We start from the raw sequence: 25,331 nt of genomic DNA on the forward strand, positions 1-25,331 counted from the left end.
CTTCCCCAGCAGCTCCTGAAGCTGCGAGGATAACTCCTGCATCTCTGGAGGTGCAAGGCGATAGAGCGCCTTGGCAATAGGTGCTGCCCCGGAATCAAATCAATGCGGAACTCAACCTGCCTCTCGGGAGGCACACCCGGTAACTCCTCAGGAAAGACATCTGGGAATTCCCACACTATCGGAACCTCCTCAACTGTACTCGGTCTCTCTACACCAACTCTCGCATCCATCACATACGCTACAAAACCACTACAGCCCTGTTGTAGACTCTGTCTCACTCTAGCAGCCGAACAAAATGCTGAATTGGGACGGGTACCCTCGCCGTACACCGAACTCCCCCACTTGGGTCTCGTATAGTCACCAGCTACCGCTCGCAATCAATAACTGCTCCAAATCTACTCAACCAATCCATGCCTACGATGACACAGACGTCCCCCATCGCAGTCGGGACCAAATCAATAGGAAACTCTACATCGAAGATCTCAAGTACACATCCTCGAATCACCTCTGTGGCATACACTGCTCTCTCGTCGGCGATGGAGACTCTCAGAGGTTGACTCAACGCCTCTCGACTAATACTGATGTGCTGACTAAAAGCCAACGATATAAAAGATCGACTCGCACCCGAGTCAAATAACACCAGAGCAGGTACAGAACTCACAAGAAAAGTACCTACGCATATCATAATATAATCACAAAATCTCAAACATTAAAATAAATACATGAAAGAATACATAACAGCCACGACATCGGGCGCTGTGCGGACCTCCTCCGCAGTCAACTGGAAGGCTCTCCCCCGAGCCTTCGGCGTCTCAGTCTTCACCGGCCGACTATCAGAAGCTCTAATAGCAGCAGGGGCAGACCCCTAAGAAGCTCCCTATGCTGACCCTCGTAGCAGCGGACACTCGGCCTTCCGGTGTCCGGTCTGGTTGCAGTGGAAACACACTGCAAACCCCTTGGGGCAGTCCTTGGCCATATGCCCCTCCTTGCCACACTTGTAGCAAGATTCAGCTCTACAAACTCCATCATGACCCTTGCCGCACTTTCCACAAGTGCGGCCCTTCTGGATCCCTTCTCTGGGATCAGCGGGCTTGGCTCGCTTGGCTGCCGACTGGGATTGTGCCGGTCGCCGATCCCTCCCCTGAGACTCCACCTCCTCCCTAGCCTGAGTCTCTAGCTCGATCTCCCTCTTCCGGGCATTTGCCTGAGGCTCAGCAAATGTCCGGTACGAGGAGTTCTCCATGAACTCCCGAATATCTCTCCTCAAAATACTCAAATAACAGATCATATGTGCCTGCTCAGAAGACACGTGCTCAGGGCAGAACATCACCCTCTCATGAAACATCCTGGTGATAACCGTAACAGACTCCGTACCCTGCTTGAGGTTTAAAAACTCTTGTGCCAACCGATCCCGTTCCACCGGGGGAACGTACTCATCATGAAACATGGCGGTGAACCTCTTCCATGTCACCGCAGCAAGCTCTGCTGGAGAATAGTGTGCTGTCGTGAACTTCAACCAGTCCTTCACCCTCAAGCGAAGCTGGTTCAGCGCAAACCGAACCCTTAAGTGCTCCGGGCACGAGCATGTATAGAAACACCCCTCAATGTCAGATACCCATCTCATCGCTGCAATCGGATCCTGTGTCCCATCAAACTCTGGTGTCTTCGTGTTGTTGAACTCCCTGAACAACAACGAGTCACCCCCCTGCGGCCTAGCAGCAGCGACGGCTGCGGTGGCTGCTACAACAGCAGCCTCAGAAAGAGCGGCATAACGCTCGTCAAAATTCTTAATCAGCGCGGTCTTGATAGACCCGAACATCTCTGGTATCTCTGCCCTGATGGCCGCAGCCACCTGCTCATGGATGATCTGGCGGATCTCCTCATCACTAGTCTCGCTGCTCTCTGGCGCATGACGTGTCCTCACCATGATCTACCTCTGAAATACAACATACGATATATTAGAAACTCACTCGAGCATACTCGCACTCGATAACTCATCCCTCCTTGATCCCTGGCATCCCGTAGATTCTTACTTGAACTGTACACTGTCCTGGTGTTTTCAGTAGTACGGGCCCAATACTACCGTCCACACCGCGTCGTTATACACCCCAAGTCCTCCTCCTAGGATCCCAAGTCCCATGTACTCTATTATACACAATCCATTCTCTAACAGATCTCTAATAAGCTCCTCGCTGCTACCTACTCACTCTCAAGCATCTCATAGCAGCTCACCTGCCTCTAGGCTAAGGCATCACAAATCAGTCCACTCTAGTCCTAATAGGAATACCTAACTCACTCTAGCACAAGAATGTTGGATAAGGTGTCTAAGTCCAAAACTATTTTTGGTATGTACTTGACCCAACCCGGCATTGTCCATTTGGGTTGCATGGCACCATGCAATTGGATAGACTAAATGAGAGAAATAACACTTGTGGTTATTAATATATTATAAGTTCTAATATATTAATAATATTATTTAATTAGTTTGATCAAGAATATTTTTGGTATTAATTAAGTGATCAAAAGATAACTAATTAAATATATGGGTTGATTATGTAAATCATCCATAACTTATATAGTGGGCTAAGAGGCTCCATGGATAGTCAAGTTGGGTTAAACCCATTGGATGCTCCATGGAGGCTCCATGGGAGTTACAAACCCATGGGTCATGGAAATGAAGAGTCATGACACATTAGGGTTTACATGGTGTAACCCTAGATGTGTCAACACTATATAAAGCTCATGTGTTCTCCCAAAATCGGTTAGACAAGAAATAAGAGGGCTAGAGCCGATTTTAGTGTGTTACACTTTCTCTCCAAGTTTACTCCATAGCATTTGGTGTTGTGTGAAGCATTTGAGGCATCACACTTGGGGTGCTAGGCTGACAAGGTTTCAAGGAACATTTACAACAACAAGGTATGTAGTTTTATCTATTATTAAAGTTAAAATTGTTCCCCATGTATGCTAGATAGGATTATAGCCTTGGAAATCAACTTTGCATGATAATTAGATAAACATAGATCCAAGGTTATTTGGGTTGCATGTACACTTAGGAAGTGTTAGAATGCTCAAAACCCATCAGTGGTATCAGAGACTAGGCTTGTTTGTTTGTTATTTGTGCTAAAAAGTTGAAACAAGTCGAAAAACTTGTTGTCTGCCTGATGAACTCGCCGAGTCCCTTGAACTCGCCGAGTCCATGGGGGGGACTCGCCGAGTTCATGTGTATCTTCATCCTACTCAGCGAGTAGGTTAGTGCACTCGGCGAGTAGGAGCCACAGAATGCAGATTTTCGACTGTTGCTGCTGGAAATGGACTAGAAACATTACCCTAAACTGTTTTGGTGTTATAAAACTTGTTTTAGATGGAGTAATGTTTGTTCTAATCCATTTACAATGGAAAATATCAATTTTCATGATTATATGTGTTCATATGGTTTTGAAACTTTGATATGGATATTCATGTTCTTGATCTTATGAATTTAGATGATCATAGGAATTACTTGTAACCTACTTGGTAGTTTAATTCTTGATCATAATGTGTTTTAATGGAGTCCATAACTTGTCCTCAAGTTATGGAAAACCAAGAGTCACACTTTAATTAAAACCATTAAAAGAACACAAGAGTTAGAAAAATGAAGAGTCTTCATTTTAAATACTCTAATTAACTCATAAGTTACAAGAAATGAAAAGTTTTGAAAGTTTACAAAACTTGCCCTCAAATTTTGGAACAAGTAAAGTCTTGATTAAAACTTTAGTTCCAACCCTTAGATTTTTAAAAGTTAAAATTCTACCTTTATACTTATAGTATTATGATTTAATATATATATATATATATATATATATATATATATATATATATATATATATATATATATATATATATGTATAAGATCAAAGTCGTCTTACCGCTAGTACGCCTCATTCACGAAGCCGGTCTATAAGGTGGGTATAAGGTTGTTGCCTATAAAATGGCAACTTAATGGGTGTCCACTCTCACACACCGCTTGCTTGACCAGTGGAGGGTCGTTAGCCGAACGGGTAAGACAAGGACTTATAAATTCTCATTAAAAGTATAATGATTATTATAAAGTAACTAAATGTTTTATAAATTCCCAATCTTAGTTACTTTAGGAAAAATGTGAATAAGGTGCTAATCCATGAAATTACACTTTGCACCTTGCTTAAGTTGTTGGTGGAGCGTGTGTGGTTTACCGGCACACTAACTTGGACTTAAGAAGGAAGGCAAAGGGTGACTTAAGGTTTTTCATGAGGTCGGAAGGAGCGCGTGTGGTTTACCAGCACAACGATTAAGTGAAAAACATTAAGGGTACCAAGTAATTTGCATGGTTACTTCACACCTTGTTTTGTGATCCTCGGTATCCCAGTCACAAAACATGAAGGGCACACTCGAGATTGAAACATGCCATTAAAAAGTTCAATGAATCTCAAAGAATCTAGGAATTTCTAAAAGCCAAATAAAACCTAATAATTTATATTTCATTTTCATGGTGGAAATTGGTGAATCGTCATTCACCTACCTTTCAAATACGTTAATAACTTGGATTATAGCATCCCTCTTCTAGGTTATAATATATTGTGATTGGATCCTAGCCTTAATATTATATTTGGGTGTTTTATTAAGGACTATCCCTATATCTAAACTAAACCTTTTTCCTTCCTTTTCAGATGTCTTCCAACAATGCTACTCCTGGCTCAAACCCTACAGGCTCCTTCTCTCTCATGAATCTATGTGGGAGAGTCATCTTTGATGGATCCAACTTTACTAATTGGATCAGAAACATCATGATGGTCACTCGCTACGAGAACAAGGAATATGTTCTTGACAAGGAGCTCAAGGTGCCTGAGCCAACTGCTACTCCTGAGGAGTTTGCTGAATATGAGGCACATGAAAGAGATGCCACCAAAGTGGCATGCATCATGATGGCCACCATGATAGCCGAACTCCAAAAGTCCTATGAGGACTACTATCCTTTTGAGATGCACCAGGATTTGATGGACCGCTACCATCATAGTGCTCGTCAAGAGCGATATGAAATCATCTCCTCTATGATCACAACCCGAATGAAAGATGGCGAACCCATCACAAGCCACATGCAGAAAATGCAAAGGTATGTGGATCGATTGATGAAGTTGAATGTGAACTTCCCTGAGGAGTTAGGTCTTAAAGGTAAGTCAGTTGTGACCACTCCTGCTACTACTCCAAACTCAGCACCTGTCCTGGCAATCGGGAAAGGTAGAGGGAAGAAGAGAAAGAACCCTTCGAAGGGTACCAAGGGTAAGACTCTTGATGGCTCCTCTTCTAGCGGAACCAAGAAAGGTTTCGTTACACCTTCTTCTGATCCCAAAGAGGCTGAATGCTTCTACTGTCACGAAAAGGCGCACTGGAAGCGTAGCTGTCCAAAGTACCAGCAAGATTTGAAGGATGGGAAAGTTAAACCCAACCATGCAGGTATTTACACTATCTCATCTAATAATTCACTCTATTCTAACTCTTGGGTCCTTGATACCGGTTGCGGTATTCATATTTGTTCTGAAATGCAGGGACTACGAAGAAATGAGAATGTGGAGCATGGAAAGATAAACTTGATCATGGCGAATAGGAAAGTTTCACTTGTCACCAAGATTTGAGTTTATACTTTGTTGCTTAGTAGTGGATTTACTTTAGATTTGAATAAATGTTATTATTCGCCAGAAATTGCAAGAAATGTTATTTCCTTTCATGCTTTGTATAAACAAGGTTTTACCTTTTCTTTTGATAATGAAACTGGTGGAATAAATGCTTTCTATAATAATGTGTTTTATTTTAAAGCATTACCTTGTGATGGTGTGTATGAAGCTGTGTATGTTGTAGATAACTTAGGAAATAATGTAATGTGTATTGATTCTACTAATGATAATAACTTGCATAAAGCATCATTATGGCATTGTCGTCTTGGACATATAAGCAAGAAACACATAGGCCAACTCCAAAATGATGGAGTCTTGGAGTCATTTCACCTAAAGTCAGATGATAGTTGCGAATCATGCTTACTTGGAAAAATGACAAAGTCACCCTTCACTGGTTCATGTGAGAGGGGTGAAGGCTTGTTGGATCTTGTACACACGGACGTGTGTGGACCCTTCAAACATGCCACAAGGGATGCTAATCGTTATTATGTGACTTTTACGGATGATTATAGTAGATATGGATATGTCTACTTAATCAAGCATAAGTCGGAGACTTTTGAAAGGTTTAAAGAGTTTAAACAGGAAGTCGAGAATCAATTGGGCAGGAAGATTAAGATGTTTCGATCTGATCGTGGTTGTGAGTATCTTAGTACTGAATTCCTCCATTATCTAAGGGAATGTGGGATTGTCTCACAATTGACACCTCCCAGGACACCACAGTTGAATGGTGTAGCTGAAAGGCGTAATCAAACCTTGTTGGACATGGTTCGTTCCATGATGAGTCGAGCTACGCTAACAATCTCATTTTGGGGGTATGCCTTAGAGACTGCCACCCATATCGTTAATCTGGTCCATACAAAGAAGGTTGCCAAAACACCTCACGAGATGTGGACTAGAAAAGTTCCTAGTCTAGCCCACATCAAGGTTTGGGGTTGCAAGGCTTTCGTGAGACGCGAGACTCATGACAAGCTCGAACCTCGAAGCGAGAAGTGTATTTTCATCGGCTACCCACAAAAATCCTTTGGTTACCTCTTCTACAGACCTAGTGAGAATGTGGTCTTTGTAGCAAGGAGGGCTGTCGAGAGAGAGAGAGAGAGAGAGAGAGAGAGAGAGAGTTTATAAGCTAAGGAGACAGTGGGAGGCAAATTGACCTTGAAGAACTTCAAGAGTCAAGTGGTGAAGGCACCACAAACCCTAGCAGTCAACTTGAGGAAGAACCTCCTGTTGATCCAATTATACCTCCAGTTGTACCTCTGAGGCGTTCCACAAGGGTTAGGAATGAACCTGAGCATTACTATGGTTTCCATATTACTGCGGAAGGTGAGACACTTATTAATGATGAGACGTTAGTAGGTCTAGATGAATCTAACAGCTATGCGGAAGCCATGGCAGGCCCTGAGTCTGCTAAATGGAAAGAGGCAATGGAAAGCGAGATACAATCCATGTATGACAATCAAGTTCGGAACTTGGTTGACAATGTGCCAGGTCGTAAGACAGTTGGGTGCAAGTGGATCTTCAAGAAGAAGACCGACATGGATGGTAATGTACACACTTATAAGGCTCGACTGGTAGCAAAGGGCTACTCTCAAACTCCTGGAGTGGATTGTGATGAGACCTTTTCTCCAGTAGCCAAGATTAAGTCTATTAGGGTATTGTTAGCCATAGTTGCATTTCATGACTATGAAATATGGCAAATGGATGTCAAAACCGCTTTCCTTAATGGAAAGTTGGCTGAGGATGTTTACATGAATCAGTCAGAGGGTTTTGTTAGCTCAGAGTACCCTAATAGAGTGTGTAAGCTTGAGAAATCCATCTATAGATTAAAGCAAGCACCTCACAGATGGAATCTTTGCTTTGATGACAAAGTCAAGGAATTTGGCTTTTCTAGGAGTGAAGATGAATCTTGTGTATATGTCAAGGCTAGTGGGAGTATAGTTAGCTATTTGGTACTGTATGTGGATGACATACTACTCATAGGAAATGACATCCCAACTCTGCAGAAAGTTAAGTCCTGGCTTGGGAAGTGTTTTGCTATGAAGGACCTAGGAGAAGTTGCCTATATCCTAGGGATAAGGATCTTGAGAAACCAGAGTAGAAGACTAATTGGACTTAGTCAGAGTACATACTTGGACAAGGTGTTGAAGAGATTCAGCATGCAAGATTCCAAGAAAGGAGAGTTACCCATCCAGAGTAACACTAGACTGAGTAAGACTCAGAGCCCGAGTACTGAGGTTGAGATAGCAGAAATGAGTCGGATACCTTATGCTTCGGCAGTAGGCTCGATCATGTATGCTATGACCTGTACTCGTCCTGATGTAGCCTTTGCTTTAAGCATGGTTAGCAGGTATCAGGGGAATCCTGGTAAGGCTCACTGGACAGCGGTAAAGAACATTCTCAAGTACCTGCGAAGGACTAAGGACTGGGTCCTTACCCTCGGTGGGAGTGATGACTTGAGAGTTGTAGGGTATAGTGATGCTAGCTTCCAGACTGATAGGGATAATTTCCGCTCTCAGTCGGGCTGGGTCTTTACCCTAAACGGAGGAGCAATCTCTTGGAAAAGTTCCAAGCAGGAGACAGTGGCTGATTTAACTTGCGAATCAGAGTATATAGCGGCAAGCGAAGCGGCAAAAGAGGCTATGTGGCTAAAGAACTTCATTGGAGACCTTGGAGTTGTACCAGCTATATCGGAGCCTACATAGATTTTCTGTAATAGTGAAAGTGCAGTTGCCTTAGCAAAGGAACCAAGGGATCATGGGAGATCCAGACACATTGACAGAAAATATCATTTCATCAGACATCGTATTTAAGAAGGACTCCTCGTGGCAAAGAGGGTATCATCGGATGAGAACCCGGCAGATCCCCTCACGAAGGGACTAGGTAGGGTTAAGCATCTCCAGCATGCTAGGAGCATAGGGTTGAAGGATGATATTAGTTTTAGTAGTTAGATAATATTGAAATTTGTAAAATGTAATTGACATTTGATGATGAATAAAAGTTGTATTTATTTATGAGTAAAGTGTTACTATCTTTTATCAATCGTTTACTATTATTTCTTTTGCATGTTTTGACTTCCAGAATATTTATGTTGTTTCACATATTATTCAAATTATCCACAGTCAGTCATATGTTGGAAGTAGATATGAAGTAACACTGTCATGAGTTGGTTGTAGAGGTCTAAGATGTTGGACATGGCCTCAACACTCATGAGTGCTCATAAGTTCTGAGTATTGGATTCAACCCACGCTCGCTGGTGTCACTTCATGGAATTTATCTCGAGTGATCGCGAGACAGTAATATCATATAAGTCTTCAAACCTAGAGATATGACTTGTTAACTATGAGTTAATTATGCATTGAACGTATGAAACCGCATTGGTAACTCGATGTTATAAAACGTGTGTTTGTGTGTAATTTAACAAGTAGTAGAACAAGCATATGAGTCGAAGTTTATCTGTTCCTTCTTGGATTAGAAGCTGATATCTGGGCCCCTCGATGATTTTGTTTTGACCTATGTACCGGGCCCGGTCAGAACTAAGTTGATGTGTTCAATTAAGTTCTTTGTCAAACAAATCGGAAATCGGGAAACAAACTACTGGACGATAACCAAGACTATGTTCCATGTGTTTGTCCGGCTGATATCTAAAATAGAAGATTATATGATCCCTTATCTGAAATGGTGTACCATCATCTTCTCAGTTCCGAGAAACCTTGAAAAGAGTTACGATTGTCGATTGGTTCCTGAAGTCATACTTGCAATTATAGTTATTAGACTTATCCAAGTGGGAGACTGTTGGATAAGGTGTCTAAGTCCACAACTATTTATGGTATGTACTTGACCCGACTCGGCATGGTACATTTGTGTTGCATGGCACCATGCAATTAGAGAGACTAAATGAGAGAAATAACACTTGTGGTTATTAATATATTATAAGTTCTAATATACTAATTATATTATTTAATTAGTTTGATCAAGAATTAATTTTGGTATTAATTAAGTGATCAAAAGATAACTAATTAAATATATGGGTTGATTATGTAAATCATCTATAACTTATATAGTGGGCTAAGAGGCTCCATGGATAGTCAAGTTGGGTTAAACCCATTGGATGCTCCATGGAGGCTCCATGGGAGTTACAAACCCATGGGTCATGGAAATGAAGAGTCATGACACATTAGGGTTTACATGGTGTAACCCTAGATGTGTCAACACTATATAAAGCTCATGTGTTCTCCCAAAATCGGTTAGACAAGAAACAAGAGGGCTAGAGCCGATTTTAGTGTGTTACACTTTCTCTCCAAGTTTACTCCATAGCATTTGGTGTTGTGTGAAGCATTTGAGTAATCACACTTGGGGTGCTAGGCTCACAAGGTTTCAAGGAACATTTACAACAACAAGGTATGCAGTTCTATCTATTATTTAAGTTAAAATTGTTCCCCATGTATGCTAGATAGGATTATAGCCTTGGAAATCAACTTTTCATGATAATTAGACAAACATAGATCCAAGGTTATTAGGGTTGCATGTACACTTAGGAAGTGTTAGAATGCTCAAAACCCATCAGAGAATACATCATATCAATCTCATAAACATATAACATAAGGGTATTTTGGGAAACCATTGCTAATACTATTTAACTATCAAGCGAATATTCTAGGTTACATGTTACATAAATTAGATAATTTTAGAAGGTTAGGTTTAACTCTATTGTCAGCACTTGTTTGAGTCCACCCATTGTTGTGTGAAACCTTACAGTCAAATAATTATCTAGGGTATGTTACATGTAATTATATTCGTAAGGTAGTTGGTAGGTGTTAGTGGGAGTTTCTTCTACAGCTAATGGCGGAGAATGGCGGGACGGGAATCCTAGGAGAACCTAGGAAGCAAGTTAGCTTAGCAGATGCATTATTTAGCAGGAATGTAGAATGTTGGGTATGGGTGTTACTTCTCGGGACGAATCTTGAGGAAAGTACGGATAGGTGTGGAAGGTAGTATTGGGCCCGTACTATTGAAAGTACATAATCCGTACTTGAGTCAAGGGGAGTCACAAACATGCTAAGGAACTCGCTAAGTGTGAGATTATTCTAGTGTTTTTGGTGGTCACTCGAGGCGGTTTAGGTTCTGGTGAGGGATCGGGTTCGGGCTCTGGACTCGAACCCTTGGGTGATCTGATGCGAGAGTTCATTTTGTCTGAGATTACCTGCAACATTATGGAGCAGACTCCTGTGATTTTTAATTTGATTAAGGAGGGCATTACGAAGTTGATAGATGAGCATCTCAACGCCTTCTATACTGAGATGGTGGCTATGGTGGGTGCATGCTCTTTCACTTTTTGAGAGCTTCGTGCATATGGGCTTCCAGAATTTTTTGAGAAGAAAGACCCCATTGCTAGCAGAAGGTGGTTGGCGCACATCGAGAATGCCTTCTGATCCAGCCTCTGTCCTGAAGGGGCGAAGGTCAGACTGGTATCCTGTCTTCTGAATGACAAAGCACATGATTGGTGGGGGGAAGGTAGGTTATGCCTTGGGAAGATAGGTGGTTGAGGCGATGACTTGGGACGACTTTGTAATGAGGTTCAGAGTGGATTTTACACCACTAATCAAGGTCCAACAGCTGGCAAGAGAGTTTCAAGACCTCCGTCAGACTATTGTGTCAGTGACAAAGATTATTGCCATGTTCCGAGAGAGGGCTTTGCTGGTTTTGCAGTATGTATAGGACGAGGAGATGAAGAAGGCTAGGTACCATGATATGTTGAAGGATGAGATACAGGAGTTTGTGAGCATGTCTAGCTACAAGAAATTAGAGGACATGATGAGCAGAAGATTGATCTGGAGCCAGTGAGGAAGAGGAAGTTGGTTTAGGTTCACGTGTCGGAGGGCATAGGAAAGAAGCCCAAGGTTTTTGATTCGCGATCGAGAGGACAGCATGGCCATGACCACTGCGGCAAGTGCAGGAAGACGAACGATGTCGTTTGTAGGATGTAGTTTGGTTATAGTTTGATATGTTGATATTTTTTAGTTTGGTAATTGTTAGTTCAGTATAGTACAATGCTATAATGGAAAAATGAAAAAAAAAAAAAAAAAAAAAAAGCACAATGCTATAATGTATATGAAATGTGTGTAGGATGTAGTTTGGTTATAATTTGATATGTTGGTATTTTGTAGTTTGGTAATTGTTAGTTTAGTATAGTACAATGTTATAATGGAAAAATGAAAAAAAATGTACTTGAAAAGAACAATGCTATAATGGAAAAAAAAAGGATGATATAATCATCATGACCTTAATTTGTAAAGTAGAATGTTATTATGATATGTTGATAATATATTTTGTTTCTTTGTGGTTGGACATGCTGCAAAACAATGCTAAAAGATCAAAAATTTAGTGCGGCACTAAAAGAGTAGTTTCAATCATTGTCGCCACGAAATAAAACGAAGGAAACGAGTGGAGTGATGAGGACGAGTAGCTACTTTTAGGATTAATGAAATGTTTTGTTTTGGTTAATATTTTAGACTACTATTTTGGATATGTTGCACTATGTTTGGGTGAGTATTTTGGATCGGATGTTTAGATTTAATATTTTGGATCGGATGTCATATATATTATTAAGTGGTTAATGTTTTGAACTATTTTTTTTTTTTTGCAAAATAATGTTTGGTAGCAGTTTTTATACTTGTTATAATGTTTTTTCTGATTTTAATGTTAAATACTACAAAAAAAAAATGATAAATACAATTAGCGGCGACACCTTTAGTGGTGACGGGCGTGTATTAGTGGAGACAAGGCTTTAGTGGCGACAATGAATATTAGGGGAGACAGGTATTAGCGACGACATATGGAGCATTTGCAGCGAGGCAACCGCGACGACCTTTTTGGCCTGTCGCTGCTAATACTCGCGTTTCTGGTAGTGTAAGGTAATTCAAAATGCTACAAAAGAGGAAAGGGACCTCAACAAATTCATATTGAGGGATTTGATGGCCCTACATTTGCATACATCTCGGTTTAGTCCAACATCAATTCAGGCTTTCGACTTTGCTAACTTATCATATTCAGATATTATACTTCCTCTTATGGCTAACTCACAATTAAAATTAATAGTAAATGTAATATCAATGGTAAAATTATATTTTTACCAAGGGTTGGCAACAAATTTAAATAATATTAAGAACGAAAAACACAACAAATTAAACTATCATGACACTCTGAGTTACAAATTCTAAATGCATATCCAATCAAACCACATGGATTTGTTTTTTCTTCTTTTAGTTGGTTTTGTTTGAGAACCTTCTTAGTTCAATTATTACCAATATGACGACAAATACAATCTACGTGACATGAAACAATACAAAAGATCAAACAATTACCATGGATCGTAAAATTAACGAATTATTATGTTTCACTTTCGAAGTGAAAACGAATTATGCTTTATGGGTGAAGAAGAGAACAATATCATTGTATACCCTTGTTCTTATATATTTGTCCTATATGCTAAAAAGATATTGGAGCACTATATGACACAAGTACGAACTCACACCATCTTAATGTAAATACTTCTATTTTATAAAATCAACGTCCTTTTCTTGTCTGACTTAAGTGGTGGACTTATAAGGCCTATAAAGAAATATTAATAGCATTTATTTTAATATAATATATTTTTTACATATTTATTGTTGACTGGTATTATAAAAAAAATTACTAATAATCATTTACTTAAGGACAAACGAATGAGTTTTTTATAATTGTATTCGGCAGTTTCTTACACTTACACATGAGTTATGATAAATCTATTAAATTTAAAAAAATTAAATATAACTAATATTATAAAAAAAGTTGGTAAATGCTAATAATATCATAAAAAATAGGTTAATATGATTAATATAACATCAATATTTCATCAAATAGTTTGTATTAAAATACAACTTTTTCAAATCGTTAAAAATCTCTTATTTTTTACATATTCACTCTTTGTCTAGAAAAAATGACTAGACAAAGATTAATTGCTAGGTGTCTTCTAACCGGCCACATACCCGATATCATCTATGAACTATTCAAAAAAATTAAGTACAGCAAGTAACTTTTTCTTGTTTTTTATTTTTTTTGGAACGAGAAATAATTATAACCTTTTTACTTATAATTTGAGCATAAATAATCACTAGTTATTTAAAATTGTTGATTCTATCGTACTTCGATTTTTTTTTCGGTATTTAAATATGCATAGTAATTACTTTGTAACATAATCACAGATACGATAAAGACGTAAGTTTTTAAAAAAAAATTGTTAATTCCTTAATCAGACTTCTTCAAATTGGAAGGGCCGGCAATTGGCTTTAGGAAATTAAATATTTTGATTTTTCATTAAAATATTAATTCTTACTAAAAATGAACACAGTATTTGTGTTTTAGCGTAAGTTTGGTGTAGTTTCTTATTCTGTTCTTTCTATTCTCGAATCCTGGAAGAACACTGAACATATAATCTACCAAAAATCATAAATACTTTCGTTTCCACAATTTCTGCACAAAAATCTTAGTTCAATGACACTTTCTCATACAAAAACGATCCCCATTTTGTTCCTTTTCGTGTTCTTCACTCATGTTTTAGCTAAAAACCTCACAGATGAATGTGTTCTTGACGTTCAACTTTCTTCGGACTGCAAAACTGCTAATTGGGACGGATTTTTCAGCACCGATTGTTGCGAATCAGCTTTTGAAGACTATCTATCCGCATTATCAAAACACACGAATCAAACTGGATCGATTTTCTTGAATTTGATACAACAACAAACTTGTCGATCATCGTTGGAAGGTAGCAACGGAAGAAATCTTTTGAGCTGCGGTGTTGAAAAGCTAACCTCCGGTTCGGGAAGCTGCTCGGATTTCACGTTGACTGATGTTGATAACAAGCTCGAGAGCTCTTTATCCAGTCTAGATCAAGATTGTGAGGTATTGGAATCAAGAAACGACTGCAGTTCTTGTTTAGAAAGATGGAAAAAGATTGGTGCTTTGACTATGAACAGTAGTGTGGAAGAGACTGAAATTTGTAGATTCGCTTTGCTTGTTTCGATGGTGAGTCGAAAGATCTCTGATTTCAAATGGGTTCAAGCCGTTTATCAGTGTCTTGGCCAGCATCAAATAAGTTTTCGATTAGATCAATCCCAGAATCTTGAAGATGATAATCATAAACACAAGAAAAAGAGGACCACTGGTGAGTTATCTAGAACACGTATTCAAGTGTAAAATTCACACTAATCATCGGATAATTTCTTGAAATTTTCAGTTGTCGTAATTCTGGTGGGAGGTCTGATCGGGATCATGATCATAATCATGGCATTGTGGATTTGGTTTAGAAGGTCAGTCGCCGGAAAGTTGCCAATGGGCAAAGTGGATATGTCTGTCATAAGGTCACCATTTCCAAAAGAAGTAAGCACGAAGTTAACAGTTAGGGATGTTTATGCGGCTACCAATGATCTCAAAGCATCAAACTTCATCGGTGAAGGAAACGCGGGTAAGAATTTTACTGTATGATTCATCAATATTTAGGTTGCTTTTGTTACACGTGACATGATATTATAAAATGTTGTTTTCGATAATGAGGATGTCATTAACGTTTTTTCAGCATAAGAGATAGAAATCGAGTCCTTTCACACATACTTAAAACTTTTTTGTGCAACTTTTGTCCTGTTGATGTTGGTCTCAGTCTCATGCACATCAAATACATTAAAAGTTTTCTATCTGTAAGTTTGCAATTTTTTAATTGGAGAGGTGTTCATTTGTGAAGGGAAAGTGTACAAAGGCGTACTTGTGAATGGTCAAAATGTTGCGATAAAGCACATTGTGAACGATGGAGAAATGGAAACGTTTGTGCGGGAAATCACGAGTTTGTCACACGTAAGACATCCAAACCTCGTAAGATTGCTCGACCATTGTGAGGGCGAAGGCGAGTGTTTTCTCGTTTATGAGCTTTGTCATTGGGGAAATCTTTCTGAATGGCTATTTAGTAAAGATAAAGTTCTCACATGGATCCAACGTCTTCACATTGCGATTGATTGCGCTCGAGGGCTATGGTTTCTTCATACATATCCCGGAGGATGCATAGTTCATCGCGATATAAAAGTAAGCGTTTTGCTTTCAGTTTTTAGTTTTTATGATGATTCTTGTTGGATTCATACATCAACTTGACATGGTCATGTCTATATCTGTATATATGTTGAATTCTCACATCTCTTTTTGAAGTCTATATTGGAAAGAAAATCAAGGACTTTGTACACATCCAACAAGTCTAATGTTTTTATATTAAAAATAATTTTCAGCCAACAAATATCCTCTTGAACGTGAACTTTCAAGCGAAGTTAGCGGACTTTGGTTTGTCAAAAATCATCGATACGGGTCTATCTCACGTTAGCTCGGAAGTGAGGGGAACATTTGGTTACGTGGATCCCGAATATCAAAAGAATAGTCGGGTGAATCCATCTGGTGATGTCTATAGTTTCGGGATAGTGCTTTTACAACTTCTTTCGGGGCAACGAGTGATCAACATAGACTTACAAAGGCCAATGCCACTTGGGAAGATGGTAAGATTCTTCCCCAACATTTTAGATTCGTTATAACGATTATGGTTAAATTTCAGTTTTAATGTTGATTAGGCCAAGATGCTAACAAGGGATGGGAGTATGACGGAGTTTGCGGATCCGAAACTTAATGGGGATTACTCATTTAAAGCTTTTGAGTGTATGATCAATCTAGCGGTTTCATGTATAGGGATGAAGCAACAAAGGCCATCGATGGAACAAGTGGTCGCAGGAGTTGAAAAGGCTCTTGACATTTCGATACGAGATCGGTCACTTACACCTTCATTTTCCTCGGACACTGTCTAGATTGAAAAGGTCATATGCTTAGGCCCTATTTATCTTTTCCCATTTAGCGTTATCAGGGAAATGATTTCTAAAAGATATTTACGAATATGAGACAATTACAAAATGAAAGGAAATTATTGTTGGCAAAATTGTAAAAAGATAGACTTAATATGTGTAGTTTCGGACGATCTACATGTATTTCACTACATATGCAAATGCCACCAGTTAAGTATAATCTATAATTCATTTGGTTAGCAACTCATGTGAATAAGGTTAAGATTAAGGTTAAGGTTGTAGCTTCGCCACAGTATTATGAAAAGTAAGAATTGTTGTATATATGTCCATTCAAATATAATGCGTACTGTTTTCTTTTTACTTTCTACATAACCAGTATATATGTTCCATGGCTGCCGAAGAAATTTATTGGATCTGCCACTTGGCTAATCGCATTAAAAAATCTTCATATTAATCCCATCAAATAATAATAATAATAATAATAATAATAATAATAATAATAATAATAAAGACACCTTTAGAGATTGTAAAAATGTACTTGTCCTATTCACATTAAAAGATAAATACAATCCTGAATTATTCGCTATAGCTTCATACAAAAATAACAGAAGCTATATATATGTGACATTAGCTCTTTAAAAAACCAAGTTAATGTCACGAAATTTACAGCATGTACAAACTACCAAACATCTACAAACTGTTCTTGGAAGTGAATAGGATGTCTAGTGCCCGAAGAAGCATTCTTTTCGTTGAATTCATGTAAAATTCTGATCAACGAACTCGCTTTCTTACTAGCACGAGAACCACCGGTGAGGAGGGAATATAAAGGTCCCATTAGAGCCGAGTTCGATACTAAAACATGAACCACGTCTCCCCCACCATTTGTGCACATTGCAAGCAACAATGTAACACAATGCTCTCTTGCTGCCCTTGATGATGTAGAAGCTACAACATCAAGGATAACATGAAGAGCTCCACAACTCAAAATCGCCAATGTCCCATCGGATTTTTCAGCCAAAGTGGCTAAAATCGCAAGAGAATCTATTAACAGATCTTCGTGTTGACACGGAGATCTTAATAGATCAACTAGCAGCGGGACTATTCCCGCCGCTACTGCTTTCCAATGATTTTCGGGATACATCAGTAGCCCGAAAATCGCCACCAGTGCGTTTTTTTTGCATCGATTTGTACCTTCTTGGACTAATTCCATTAGAACTGGAATCGATCTCGGGATTTTCCCGATGATGTCCCGATACTCGTCTACCGAAGCAAGATAAAACAAAGTACCCGCGGCGTGTTGTCGGGCTTCCATTCTTAACCCGTTTTGTGCAACCTCAAGAATTAGTTCTAACCCTCCGTTTTCGACAAGTACTTTCTTTGTTTTTGAGTACTTTGAGAGATTCAATAACGCCGCAATCGCGTTTTCTTGAATCTTAGGGTTCTTAACACATAGCAAATCCAATAAACTCGGAACCACACCGGATTCAACCAAACAAGCCCGATTAAAAACGCTTGTTTTACTAAGCATTCGGATCTCGTAAGTAGCTTTGTGTTTAACCTCATTTGTGCCAAACACTAAGCGATCGATCAAATATTCAACCGCCATCTTTATGGCCGCCTCTGCCGCCACACTGCCGCCGGTGTCTGTATTAGTAGTGTCCCGATTGCGGTTGCTATCAACGGACTCGGTCACCGGAATTCCATTTTCGTGACAATATTGCTTGATGATACTTCTTATACACAAATTTGAAACCAAATTGCTACTATTTACCTTCTCGCCGGTTTTTGGGCAGGTTAAATTGCCTGACCGGAACCATTTCTCAATGGATGATCGATCGTATGTGTGCCCGGTTGTTAAAGTCACCGGATCTGACATGATCTCTAGAGAAATCGGACATCGGAAATCATCAACGTTCAATGATTTATTCAAATGACTGGAAGTGCTTTCGTGAGTGTCGCCGGAAATCGTGAATCTCTCTATGTCGACGGTGGTGAAAACCGTGCAACGGCTGTAAATCATGAGCCCCATCAAACTACTGAGGATACCAAGATCCGATTTCTTGGTGGTGGATCTTTCCGACATAATTTCCGAATCCAAGAACTTGATTTCTTTGTTGCATTCAGTCCAGCTTGAAATACCCAAATAATCAAGAACCCGTTTCAGATTGTTACGATCCGGAACCATTTGATGCTCAAGCTGATCCAAAATGGATGTCAAATGCTCCATGACTCTTTGATCTTCGGGTCGGAACCCAAGTTTTGAACTCAAGGCTTGATTTTTTACCAAACCCATTAGTTCTTTCGATTCAACTGAGACATGAATTGAATCTAACGGCAGCACATCAAGAACTACAGTAATGGATCGAAAGATGGCCCGAAACTGATTGGATACCTTTTCGGATCGGGTTAGCATCCACATCCGGGCGTCAGATTTTGTGCAGTCTTCCAACAAGAACCGGAGCTTCTGGAACACGTAATGGAGCTCCGACAGTGAAAGAATCATCGCGCCTGACAGACCGGTTTGATCTCGTCGGATATCTTCGAGGAATACGAGGATATTCCCGACAAGAAGAAGGGAATCCTTCGCATTTCGAGCATTGGAGTAAAAGGGTTTTGATTTGTATGAACATATGGTATCAGAAAGGGTAATCAGAGAGGAAAGAAGGGTCGCCGGAGACGCTTTTTCGGATGGACGAATCGCCGGAGAAGTTAAAATCCGGCGAGTATATGCATCACACATGTTAATCGTTGAAGAAAACCAAAAACAATGTAAAAACAACGATAAGCTAACAATTAACAAATCAAAGTTTGGGTTTTGCAGGATTTACAAGAAGATTTGAGGGAAATGTGGGGTTTTACTGTTTTGGATTAGAACGAAAAGGGCTTTGAAACTCTGTTTTCTTTTGTGGTGTGTAGAATACGTTCAACTACATGGGTATATATAGATCGGGTGTGTTCTAAGTTTGTGGAGTGGACACGTGGTGAGATTTGAGAGGGTTATTGATCATCCACGAAGTAGATCTAATACGTTGAAGACTCAAACCACGTGAAGCTGTATGGGAGACAAAAAATGGCGGCTTCGTGGGTACTTCGAGGTTTCAAAATTTCAATGCAAGAATTCAAGGTACGTGATTGGGTAGCCGACACAATATGTTATAAAACCGAACCTCTATTATGGATATTCACACATTAAGCCCCTATAATTCTCATAGAGATTTGTATCGACCATGGATGCATTTGATCTAGAATTAGAGGTTTTTTGGTACCTCTAAGAATGTTTGGTTACATATTAATAAAAGAGTTTTAATCATTTAAAATCTTTTAAAAACCTTTTAAACTTTCAGATTTGGATGTCTATCTGAATAAAAAAAAAATAATAATAAAAAACGTCATTTCCCTTTTTTTCGCCTTCGTGTGCACACATACCTCCATCAAAAACACCCTACCTTCATAGCTTCACTAGATCATCTTCGTTCTCCTCCCACCTCCTACCAACTCCAGCCACCTCTTCCTATCACCGACCACGCATAGCACCGCCGCCCCCATCGTCACCTCGCCCAGTTACGACCTCTGACGCTAAGCTTTGTGTCACCCTCGACAACGCCGATCTCCACCCTTGTTCCTTCGTCGGTACGGCTCCGCCTGCCTTGATATGGTTATGAAATCAGATTATTATGGAATGGTTCTAGGTAATGTTTGTTCTTTTTTGCCCTAAAAATTGATTATTCTGGAATTTTTATGAAATCAGAGCCCTTAAACTCGATTATCAGACGCTGGTGGTTGGTTGTGTACCCTAAAAAACTATTTTTTTGCACAATATGTGGATGATCTTTTGTGTTATTTGATGGGTAAGAAGTCTAAAAGTGTACAAACTTTGTTGGTTTAATGATGTTATACACAAGCTACAAGTATTATTCATAGTAATTTGTTAATTCAACAATGCAAGTTTAAGCTTATATAAGTAAATTTGCTATCTAAAATATCTATTTTTAGGATTTAGGTAATATTGGCTACAACTAGGAGGTTATGTTTTTGAGTTCTATCATATGTTGTTAAATAACTTTATTTTCTTATACTAAGAATAATGAGCTTCCTCAATAAAAGGGTCTCTACTATTGAATAAAAGGGTTTTTATTATTGAAAAAAACCTTATATTGGTGTTTGTTCAAGATACAGATATTATAAATTCAGACTCTTTTAGAAATTCAACATCTTAAAATTTTTGATACTGCCAAACAACCTCTTAGTTTTAGTTTACACTAGATTATGACCCGCGTTAAACGCGGGAAACACATAAATAAAATATAAATGTATATAGATATTATAGAATAATTATAAAAAAATCAGGGTTATTGATATTATTGAAATGTGTATAAAATATATTGAGGTTGTTAATATATATAGCCGTTGAAGGACCTCTTTGTAGACAACATTTTTTGTTTTATTAGTTGAACGATCTTCATCGCCACAAAGTACCTTCAAACCTTTTTTACTTGTAACACTGGAAACAACTACATATAGTTAACTATGCGTAAAAACAAGTCTATGCAAGTGTTATCCAACGTTTGACAATGTACTTTCAAAATATATTGTTATTTTATGGTTATATTGCGAAATAGAATTGTTTATTTTAAAAAATAGCAACTTATTTATGTATATTTGAAATGAACCACATAACCCCCCCCCCCCCCCCCCCCCACACACACACACACATACACACACATAAAATATTAAATATATAAAATAAAAAAAAAAAAAACTCTAACAAAGAAATATAAAAACATTTATGCTTGCTCGATTTAGATATTGTCCATGACTCATTGAAAATATCAAAATACATAATTGGCACACAACTTACTTGTTATTATGAGACGAATTAAACAATTTAAACAAATGATATTTTTTTTCACAATGATTCTTTCACATATAACTACTAAATGGTTATTCAAGATGAATTAAAAGTTCATTGCTATTTCTTGCCAATTTAGAAGTATGTTTCGACCACTACATATAGTTAACTATGCGTAAAAACGGGTCTATGCAAGTATAATCCAACGTTTGACAATGTACTTTCAAAATACATTGTTATTTTATGGTTATATTGCGAAATAGAATTGTTTATTTTTAAAAAATAGCAAGTTTTTTATGTCTATTTGAAATGAACCACATAACCCCCCCCCCCCCCCCCACACACACACACACATACAATATTAAATATAAAAAAAAACTCTAACAAAGAAATATAAAAACATTTATGCTTGCTCGATTTAGATATTGCCCATGACTCATTGAAAATGTCAAAATACATAATTGGCACACAACTTACTTGTTATTATGAGACGAATTAAACAATTTAAACAAATGATGATTTTTTATTTTTATTTTATGACAATGATTCTTTCACATATAGCTATTAAATGGTTATTCAAGATGAATTAAAAGTTCATTGCTATTTCTTGCCAATTTAGAAGTATGTTTCGACCACTTTTGCATCAGATAAAAAACATATACGTTCTTTTAGTATTACTGCAATCCTACTTTCATATAAAGTTACTTTTTTCGCATCATACCAAACTCGGTGTTTTTAAGCATTATTATCATCATATATTATACATTCTTAATAGTTTTGAAAATTTCGTTGCAATTTCTCATTTCTTTTTGAAAGTTCGTTGTTATTTCTTGTTGCTTTTAGAAATAAGTTTTAGACTATTTTTTGTATCAAACCAAATTTGAAGGTTATTTTTGCATTATTACCATTGTATATGTTACATTTCATTTTTATTATTTGAATATAGTTTTTGTAGTTTAAAACCGATACAAATATAAAAATAATGACTACATATTAACCGACTCTCTAATGTATAATTAAAAATCAAGACACTATAATCATAATTTATTGATGTTAGTTAATATGTAATTTATTTGGGGATGAGGTTAGTTTTTGGTTACTTATTTGGGAAGTATAATATGTATTCTCCATTACAAGTGTTTATCTTTTAAATTTAGCATTTGTTACTTTAGAATTTTATTTTGGCTTGAAATAATCATGATCATCCGATATTTAATATTTTTCTCTTCTTGCACCTTTACTTCCTACTGACTTGCATTCACTAAAACAAGATTTAACATTTTTTTTAAAAACAAATATGAACAATAAACTATTAAACTCAATGGATATGCTAAAAGTGACATGAGACTTGCCTTTTGTGAGATCAATAATACCAAATTGGACCACTTTCTGCAAAATAATTTAAGAACCGAAGAAAACCTTGCCCAAATATCTAATATTATTATTTAAGTCATAACCTATTATATGCCGACAAAATTGAAAATTTCAGTCAAAACTCTGTTACATGTCATCAATGTTGAAAAAAATCCTTTAAAGTTAAATGATGGTATTAATTAAAAAAAAATTCTTTCACTTTTTATTGGATGTATTTTTTTTTTATGACAAGAACAATTATCAGTCCAAACATAATCTGTAAAAACCATCATCGCCAAATCATAGATCGCTTCATCAACAAAATAGAATACCACGGTCGTAGATGATAATCCAGTTAGAACATCTTTTTCTAAAAGATCAAGAAATGGACAATTTATTATAATCTTATCACGCTGATAAAAGTCATAACAAAGTGACATAGATTGAATCGATAGTTTACAATATACATAAAAAATGAAGCCCTATCAGAGATAGAAAAACCTGAGGATGAGACAAAAAAAACATGTAACACTACAAAGTTGCAAACATAAAAAACACATGATGCTAAAAATCTAGAAAAAAAAACCAAAATTTATACATGGTTGTGAGGTGAGCATAGAGAACTTGTGTCGGATTCTTTGAGACATTTCGTCAAACACCTAAGGTGTCTGTTCTAATAACCCATATTTTGAATGTAACATGACAAAAAAATCCAATGTTACAGGAAAGTATAGAAATGAACTAAATTAACATGTATTTAGATTATACAAATTATTTTGAACAATGTTCCTTCAAAAATATACTTATTGTTGTTTCATACCTACATACAAAGTTTAATAAAAACATTGTTAATTGTAATTATGCAATTTGATTCTACAATCAAATAAAAAAAAATTCTATAATACCGTAAATATGATATTCAAGGAAATAAGATCATTCCTAGTTTAGATTCTAACTTCTTAGCCTACTTTTGATATGGTTCATGTGTTGATATTTAGAGAAACCGGTAGGAAATGATATTGATATTAAGTGTTGTATATTGTTGTTACCGATAAAAAAAACTAAGTTGTAGTTTAAATTAAAAGTTCTTTTTTGTTAAATATATGTTGTATATATTGTTTTTGTAAATTAGCTTAGTCAATATTCAGTTCCTTGAAATAAGGATTGACGCCTTTCTATTAAGCAAATTACATGCTTATGTATTTGTATATATTGAGAACAATGAGAATGAAATCTTTGAGGAAAATATTTTATTATGGTATCAGAGCGACTAGGGTAAAATCTCGTTCCATCTCCTTCTCTTATCTTTCGCAAAGCGCCCTAGCTGTCTTTTTCATCTTCTTCTTCTTCTCTATCTTGCTGCCATGTCTGATAACAAGAACTCTTTTCATCCGGCTCTTGCGGTGTCTAACATCCGCAACCACATCTCCATCACTCTTGAAATGGAGAATGTTCAGTATTCGACATGGGTAGAACTCTTTAAAATTACTGCACAATCTCATAAGGTTCTTCATCATATCATTCCTCCTACCAACATGAAGGCCCCAACTAATGCAGAAGAAAAGGAACTATGGTCGACCCTTAATGCAGCGGTTCTTTCGTGGATATATGCTACAATCTCTAATGATCTATTGCACACCATCATCGAACCTGATGTTACGGCCATGGAAGCTTGGAATAGGCTACGTGACATTTTCCAAGACAACAAGAACTCCCGTGTGGTAACTCTAGAAGTCGAGTTCTCCAACACTAGAATGGAGAATTTTCCTAATGTTTCGGCTTATTGCCAATGACTCAAGTCAATTGCCGATGAATTGAAGAATGTTGGTGCACCGGTGTCAGAAAGTCGTCTAGTTATTCAATTGGTTTCGGGACTAACCAGAGCATACAGGGGTGTCGGCACTTTGATCCGACAAAGTGATCCATTGCCTCTCTTCTATCAGGCCAGATCTATGCTAACTCTTGAAGAGGTTGGTTTTGCTAAGGAGGCTGCAACAAGATCTGATTCTGCCATGATTGCCTCATCTCAATCTGAAGACTCTTTTGTTACCAGGTCAAACTCGGAAAACACCCAAAATCGGGGGAAACAAACTGGAAATCGGAAATCAGGCAAGAAATCGGGCAACAATTCTGACAGCAATAGTGGAGGTCGGGGTCAAGGTAGTAATGGCGGCCGTCAGTTTCCTCATCAACAACAATAAAGCTTTGTTCCTTGGAGTCCACAGCAGCAATGGGGGTACAATCCGTGGGGTTGGTTTCCTCAGTGGGCTTCCCCACCTTGCCCATATCCAACACAAGGATGGGCTCGTGGGCTAACACCTAGTAAATAGCAGCAAAATGGTATTCTTGGGCCACGTCCACAGCACCACCAACAGGCTTTTATGACTTCACAAAATGACCAGTCATCATCATATGCTCCAACAGATATTGAAGCAGCCATGCACACAATGTCTATTAATCCACCCGATTCAACTTGGTTCATGGACACCGGTGCTACATCACACATGACATCTTCCAATGGTAATTTCTCGTCTTATTTTAATTTAAGCAATCATCATAATGACATTGTCGTAGGAAATGGTC

The 25,331-nt window shown here is 37.9% G+C and overlaps 2 protein-coding genes and 1 pseudogene across 2 annotated transcripts; 2 read left to right on the forward strand and 1 right to left on the reverse strand.

Moving 5' to 3' along the window:
• Window positions 1-14,002: 14,002 nt before the first annotated feature.
• Window positions 14,003-16,865, forward strand: LOC111913696 (probable serine/threonine-protein kinase PBL22). Its single transcript, XM_023909410.2, has 5 exons — window positions 14,003-14,883; window positions 14,956-15,183; window positions 15,457-15,791; window positions 15,989-16,249; window positions 16,322-16,865. Exons 1-5 carry the CDS (start codon window positions 14,214-14,216, stop codon window positions 16,550-16,552), a joined length of 1,725 nt encoding a protein of 574 aa, XP_023765178.1. The 5' UTR covers window positions 14,003-14,213; the 3' UTR covers window positions 16,553-16,865.
• A 205-nt stretch (window positions 16,866-17,070) lies between these two features.
• On the reverse strand, window positions 17,071-19,468 carry LOC111913698 (U-box domain-containing protein 19). Its single transcript, XM_023909411.3, has one exon. The coding sequence runs from the start codon at window positions 19,284-19,286 to the stop codon at window positions 17,226-17,228; it is 2,061 nt and encodes a 686-aa protein (XP_023765179.1). The 5' UTR covers window positions 19,287-19,468; the 3' UTR covers window positions 17,071-17,225.
• Window positions 19,469-24,112: 4,644 nt separating this feature from the next.
• LOC111913684 (uncharacterized) lies at window positions 24,113-24,949 on the forward strand (annotated as a pseudogene).
• The last annotated feature ends 382 nt before the right edge of the window (window positions 24,950-25,331 follow it).

This window comes from Lactuca sativa, chromosome 8, assembly GCF_002870075.4.
Source record: "Lactuca sativa cultivar Salinas chromosome 8, Lsat_Salinas_v11, whole genome shotgun sequence".
NCBI lineage: Eukaryota > Viridiplantae > Streptophyta > Magnoliopsida > Asterales > Asteraceae > Lactuca > Lactuca sativa.

Coding starts and splice junctions, on each gene's coding strand:
- LOC111913696 (XM_023909410.2), top strand. CDS start 14,214: ATGACACTTTCTCATACAAAAACGATCCCCATTTTGTTCCTTTTCGTG. Junction 15,184..15,456: donor CATCGGTGAAGGAAACGCGG/GTAAGAATTTTA, acceptor TCATTTGTGAAG/GGAAAGTGTACAAAGGCGTA. Junction 16,250..16,321: donor CAATGCCACTTGGGAAGATG/GTAAGATTCTTC, acceptor AATGTTGATTAG/GCCAAGATGCTAACAAGGGA.
- LOC111913698 (XM_023909411.3), bottom strand. CDS start 19,286: ATGTGTGATGCATATACTCGCCGGATTTTAACTTCTCCGGCGATTCGT.